Source organism: Elephantulus edwardii, unplaced genomic scaffold, assembly GCF_000299155.1.
Source record: "Elephantulus edwardii isolate Elephantulus edwardi_28Jun2011 unplaced genomic scaffold, EleEdw1.0 scaffold00087, whole genome shotgun sequence".
Classification (NCBI taxonomy): Eukaryota; Metazoa; Chordata; class Mammalia; order Macroscelidea; family Macroscelididae; genus Elephantulus; species Elephantulus edwardii.
In genome coordinates, this window is record NW_006399837.1 from 7,569,164 (window position 1) to 7,576,143 (window position 6,980).

The 6,980-nt window shown below is 41.4% G+C and overlaps 1 protein-coding gene across 1 annotated transcript in view; it reads left to right on the plus strand.

Moving 5' to 3' along the window:
- Positions 1–6,980, plus strand: part of LOC102874598 (putative serine protease K12H4.7-like) — a 23,671-nt gene that overhangs the window by 11,463 nt on the left and 5,228 nt on the right. Inside the window, exons 6-7 of the mRNA XM_006890319.1 lie at positions 3,267–3,465; positions 4,350–4,440. Of these exons, the coding sequence (XP_006890381.1) occupies positions 3,267–3,465; positions 4,350–4,440 (290 nt within the window). The remainder of the gene's footprint in view (positions 1–3,266; positions 3,466–4,349; positions 4,441–6,980) is intronic.

Consider the following 6,980-nt stretch of genomic DNA (forward strand, 5'->3'; position numbering starts at 1 on the left):
TCCTTTTCCCCTCCTCACCCTTTTTCTCTTTCCTCCCTTGCTTCCATCTGCACGCCCTTGGGTAGCAGTTTCATGCCAGAAGCTCTGACATGTGCTGTGAAAGATTATGTTGTTGTTTTGCTGTCGGGTCAGAACCAAACCCTAGCTGACCTGCCGGTGGGTCTTCAGAGTTGGTAAATCCTGTGGGAGGAGACTGACCATCCTTCTGCCACAGAAACTGGTAGATTTAAACTGTAAGCTTTTGGGATGGAAGCACAGCTCCTTACCACAGATAACTCTGAGCCCATCTTCCTTTTTTGTCATCCCTTCCCTATGCTCATTCTGATGCTCAATAGACATTCTCATCTTTCTTCCAGTAGCCTGCCATCCCCAGTCACTCCTTTCAATGCAAACTTCTAGATCACTTTCTAATCTCGTTTCTTCCATTGCTATAAAGATCCTTAGGACAGTCTGCATCAGCAGAATGATCATGTTTTCTCTCCCATATAGGAACTGTCATTCTTCCAAAATACCTACCTTATGGTCCAGCTAAACCCTGCCATTTCTTGCTCTGGTGCTTGGCTGCACATCTCTCCTTGTTACTCTGCCCTTCTTGAATAGATTACCCTCTGCAGTAGACTCCATCCTCGTAACCATCACATTACACCATGTGCAGTTCAGTATCCAACTGTCCCAAGAAATGGCTTCTGGTTCTTTAAAACAGCTGGAACCCCCTCTAGTTTCTCCTACCCCTGCTCCCACTCCCAGGATTTTCTTTGTACTCTTGTTGTATGTACTTTTCCTTACTTCATTTCATGTTCCACATGTGATAATAATATGAGTGTACAGGTAACAGATCAGGCTGTTCTTTAGACGTGAAGCTGCTCTGCCTACCTCCTTTCTTTGGTATCAGGACCAGACACTTTGATTTGAGTCAAAACAGATCAGCGGCCCCTTTGCTACAAGCCTCTTGTAACTGACAATGGCGAATCACAGTAGTGCCCTAATGCTACATTAACAAGATCATTAGAAAATCGGCTAGAACAGTACATGCACAGAGAATTGCCAGACATTCAAGCTGCATTTAGAAGGGGTCATGGCACCAGGGATATCATTGCTGAAAGTTGGATTCATTCTGAGACAAAAAAAAAATAAATAAATTAAAAAAAATTTTTTTTTTCTCATTCCAGAGTTCATAGAATTGGTTTGAATTTCTGTGTAATTCTTAAGATTCTTTTCCCCTCCTGAAGATAATAGTTGTTGGGCTGAGCACTTTGTTGTTGTTGTTGTTGTTATGTGCCATCGAGTTGCTTGCGACTCATAGCGACCCTATGTACAACATAGCCCTATACCCTGCTTTATCCTGTGCCAATCGCACTGCCTCTGACACACCCATCCTGATTACCCCAGTCACTGAATCAATCCACCTCATAGAGGGTCTTCCCCTCCCGTGCTGTCCCTCCACCCTCCCAAGCATGATGTCCCTCTCCAAGGACCTGTCCCTCCTGAAAACATGCCCAAAGTATGTCAGACGAAGCCCCAGAATCCTTACCTCCAAGGAGTAGCTTGGTTTAACCCTCTCTAGGGTGAATCTGTTTATGACTCAATAATTACTAAGCAGGAAAATAGTACAGAGCTAATAATCCCAGTTGTCATGGATTGAATGTTTTTTTCCTACAATTACGGATAGAAATAGAGTGACATCTGATTAGAAAGCCAAGTCATTGATTGTAGTTAGGCCTGTCTTTAATATGAAGTCTGGTGGCGTTTCTAGTGGCTTCATGATGTTGAGCTCAGTCATCATTATCTTCCAAGGCCAGTGAAGTCCGGATGCACTGATTAACTGAAGGCCCCAGACTGCTTCCTAATTAGAATAGCATGTTCTGTTTCTGACAGGAATGGTCTGATTTCTGAGTAGCTATTTCTTTTTCTTAAAAAATACTGGAGGTAGATGGATCAACATCAGATAACTACATAATTTCCTTGTTATAGGATTATGTAGGAGAGATAATCCGGTTCTCTAATTAGCATCTCATTAGTAAAACATCTTGTTTTTCTAAGAATGCCCAAGAATGAATTTTAGGACTTCAAACAAGTGAAGTGAGAGAATTCATGCAATTCTGTCCAAGTTGATTTCATATTGAGCAATGACATTTTGGTTGGTTATTTCTGCAGGAAAAGATAAGTTAAAATTAATTAACTTGATCAGCAGAGACATTTACAGCCTCTCAAACCTCAGCAAATAGAATCCAATGCCTCCTCCTGCACTAATTCTCCTGTGTAGTTTTCATTAAGTTACTTACATGTTTACAGCCACAAATCTTTACTATTCTTGCTTTTTTAAAGTGGAAGGTTCCCACATTCTAGCCACGATTTGTGATGAATAGTTATTTCTACTTCTTGCCTCAACTCTGAAGTGGCTGGTGAGTTCAGACCTCTGACGTGTACTTGTTGTTGTTGTGTACTGTCAAGGCGGAACCGACCCATTGTTGACCCTCCGCAGGGTTTTCGGAGGCAGTTAATCGCATGGGAAGAGGTTGCTCATCCTTTCCCCATGGAGCGGCTGGTGACCACGAACTGCTTGCCTTCAGGATTGCAGTGCAGCTTCTTGTCACTAGGCCACCAGAGCTCGATTTGTGTATAGTAGCTCAATATTTAACATATTTCATACTTTTAAAAAAATAAAAACAAGTATACTGTAGTTAGCATTATCTACTCAAAACTTACACTGCCTTCTGCGTCCACCTCAATGCCCACCTCGTCAGGAAGTCTTTTTCCAGAATGCTGGTCTCCACTGGCCTCTCTCAGAAGCCACAGAAAAGCTTTTATAAGCCACAGAGTAACTTTTTACATTGTGTGTTTCATGTTTTCTTTGATTTGGCTCTTCTGACAGTTGGTTATTATCCCTTGCTTCTTCAGAGATCTAGCACTGTTCCATCAGGGTAATAGATACTCAGTTAAAGCTTCCTTGTTTATAAACTCTTCTATGCCAAATATTCACTAGAGTGCAAAGAGCTATGTTAAAGCAAGTCAGGGTTTTTTGGCTACATGTTCTATACAAAGTTACGTTGCCTTCTGATAGCTTCTGCAAGCTCTTTAGGTAAGTGGATGATTTGTCAGGATTTTCTTTCCAGGCCAAGTCACCAAAGAACATTTATACCTTATATGAATGAAAATCAATCACTTAACATCTTTCAAATGATTTTTGGAACAGAATTGCATTTGGAGCTGATGACTGCCCTGTGTGTATTCACTTAAAGGTAACAATAATTGTGTCCTTTTTGCAGAGAGAAGAGAAAAAGCTCAGCATTGATAACTTTTGTGACATGCTAACCAACGCCTCACTGGGATCCCCATATCATAGATTAGCAAAAATTGAAAATATATTGCTTATGGAAAACAACGCAGATTGCTTTCAGACAAGTTACAGTAAATTCCTAGACTTTGTTTCTGATCCTGTCTTGACAGAGGAAAACATTTTTGGAGGTAAACTATTATATGATGACGTGTGAGCACCAAAACATGAATGAAATGCTGCAGGATGTTAGACTGCATTAGTGTTGTGAGAGGCTCTAGTCAAGAATGAAATAAGTAGACAGGGAGCGTGACAACACTTATTCATCACTTTAGTTAGAGGTGGGGAAAGGCCAAAAGCTCAACTCAACTCAGGTGCCATCAAGTCAGAACTGACTTAGAGCACAAGAGAAAGCATGGAGAGAGGTGCCCTTTAATACTTTAATAATCCAGCGTCATTTATGGGGAAAAAAATGAACTCAGCCTCCTTCGAACATATGTAGAGGAGCTCTCTTAACCTGGTTGCATTTGAGAACAACCCAGTTTATTATTTAGCACATTTAATGTCATAGCAACTTGTGTGTTACAGAAAAGAGCTGCAGACTAGAGTTTCCTAGGATGTGATTTTAAGTGTTGTGAAGCTCCGTCTTGCATACTTGGACATGGTGAGATCCAGGACCACCAAATTCTCATTTCCAGAATCTTCAGACGAGGGAATCTGGGACATTCCAAGCAGAAATGAGCTAGAGAGGGATGCAGAGTGAGAGGGAAATATTCCCAGTAAACAGTGAAAACAGGACAGACAGTGACAGGCTTTCTTCTGGGTGGGTGCAGACGTGGCCCTGAGAGTGACAGGAGAGGGCTACTGATGGGGTCTTGCCATCACTACTGCTCTTGGGTTTAGTAATCGTTGACATGACTAAAAAGAACATTAACAATAGTGAGATCTAATTTGACTTAGAAAGCCAAAAGCAACTAAGTAAATTTGTATTCTTAAGTCTTTTTTAAGAAGTTATTATTTGATTATCAACAAAAAGAAAACTTCTGATTGCCTTAAATAATGTCTTGTTTTCCAGAAAGACAATGGTTATACCAAGCATGCACTGAATTTGGGTCCTTTCCAACCATGGAATCCAACAATGAGAAACACTTTGAAATACCTCTCAGGTAAAGTCTCTACCTTGACATCAGTTTGTTACTAGAAACTTTGCTTGTAAGTTTCCGTTTTGTTTTGATCCTTTTTTATAGTTAAATGAAGATGAGATGGATCACATTGGTCAATCCTAAAGTGGTGAAAAACTAAGGGAGAATTATTTTATACGGAAATTTTAGAAATGAAAAATGTTCCAGGAAAATACGGAGAGGTGTATCTCAGATTAACGAATCTACTTTAATTGGGAGTTGTCAGAAAACACACAATCTTTTCAGGAGAATGAATAAAAATAAATGTTAGGTGCCTCAGTTTTACTTGTTGGCATTGTTGTTGTTGTGGTGTACCATAGAGTCGGAACCAACCCATACATAGGTGACCCTCCAGAAAGTTTTCGAAGGCAGTTAATCACACAGGAGGAGATTGCCCATCCTTCTCCCGTGGAGTGGCTGGTGGCCTCGAGCCATGTGCCTTGGGGATTGCAATACAGTTTCTTGCCAGTAGGCCACCAGACCTCCCCCTTATTGGCAATATAGGTTATATTTCTTCAGGCGTTTGCTGAAAGATCCAGTAAAGGAGCGTGTTGTTGTTGTTGTTATGTGCTATCAAGTGGATGACGACTCATTGTGACCTTATGAACATTGGCTCTGAACACTGCTCTAATCTGAGCCAACCTCACCATCTCTGACACACATGCTCCCATTATCACAGTCACTGTGTCAATTCATCCCATCTAGGGTCTTCCTCTACTGCACTGTCCCTCCACTCTTCCAAGCATGATGTCCTTCTCCAAGGACTGGTCCCTCCTGGCAACATGCCCAAAGAATATGAAACAGTTCAGAATCCCTGCCTCCAAGGAGCAGGCTGGATTCACCCTCTCCAGGACAGACCTTTTTGTTCTCTTGGTGGTCTATGGAATGCTCAGTGCTCTTCTCCAGCACCACAACTCAAACACCTTGATTCTTCTTTTTTCTTCCTTAGTCATTGTTCAGCTTTCAGATGCATGACAAGCAATTGAGAAGATCATGGCCTGGATCAGGCACACCTTGGTCTCTAGACTGACATCATTGGTCTTCAGCACTTTGGAGAGATTCCTGACTGCAGACTTTCTCCAAGCAACTCATCTTTTGATTTCCTGACTGCTGGTGCCAAGAGTGCTGATTGTGAATCCAATCAAAATGAAATAATTAACAACACCACAAAGAACTGCGGTGTTGACCAACATAATTGAATGAACTACCATGAACTACCAAAAGAACCAGGAGCTTCTCCAAATTGCTGAGGAGCAATGATGTTAGTTGGGGACAAAGGTGCACCTGACTCAGACCATCTACTTTTCAGTTACTTGCTATACTTCTGAGAGCTGGACAGTGAAAAAGGATGACAGATGAAGAATTTATGTCTTTGTACTGTGTTTTTGGAGAAGAGTACTGATATCCTGTGGAGTCCCAAAAGAGCAAACAGATATATCCTGGAAAATGTACAGCCAGAGTTTTCCTTAGAGACAAAGATGATAAAACTTTGTCTCACATACTTTAGGTGTGTTGCTAGGAGAGGCTGTTCCTTGGTGAAGGACATCATGATTGTGAAGGTGGAGAGACGGCAAAGGAGAGGAAGACCCTTGACGAGGTGGATTGACACAGTGACTGCAGCAATGAGCTCAATTGTGTCAGAGACGATGGGGATGATACAGGAGAGGGTGGGGCTTAGATCTGTTATTCAGAGGATTGCTATGAGTCATACTTGATTCAGCGTCGCCTAACAAAAACAACAACAACCATAACCACACCAAAACAACAAACAGCATGTATTGAAAGAATCAGGGTCTGCTTAACAGCAAAGATGGGGAGACTTGGTCTCATATACTTTGGGAATGATTTTAAGAGGGTCCATGTCTTGGAAAAAGACAGCAAACTTGAAACACTGAATTGCCAGCAAGTTGAGGAAGACCCTCAGTGGCATTGACACTGTGACAATGTGACAAGGAATTGACAATGGGCTTAAGCATAGGGTCCGGCAAGGTTTCCACTTGCTGTGCTTAGTGTTGGTGTGTGTTACAGTTAACTTGAGAAAGTCTAACAACAACGTATGTGTTCGTTTGTCTATGTTACCCATGAAAATGCACAGCTATCATGATATGTAAAAATATTTTGGAAAGTAAAAGAATGATAAAAATTTGTGAAGATGGAAGTATGAACAGGGAGCTCCTATTATATCAAGGTCTGTTCACACTAAAATTCCTTCATGCAAAATGGACCTTATTGAAGTAGAAGTATTGACTGGAGCCCACTTTGAGCAGTGACGGTTGTGGTAAAGTTCACTGTATTGGAGCTGATGTATACTAGGCTCACTCTTTGGTGTCTATTGCACCAGTGTGGTAAGCAGGCCCTGGCCCATCTAAAAGCTTTTGTTTCATTGCATGTCCTTTTCCTTCCTTCCTTCCTTCCTTCCTTCCTTCCCTCTTCTTTCTTTCTTTCTTTCTTTCTTTCTTTCTTTCTTTCTTTCTTTCTTTCTTTCTTTCTTTCTTTCTTCCTTCCTTCCTTCCTTCCTTCCTTCC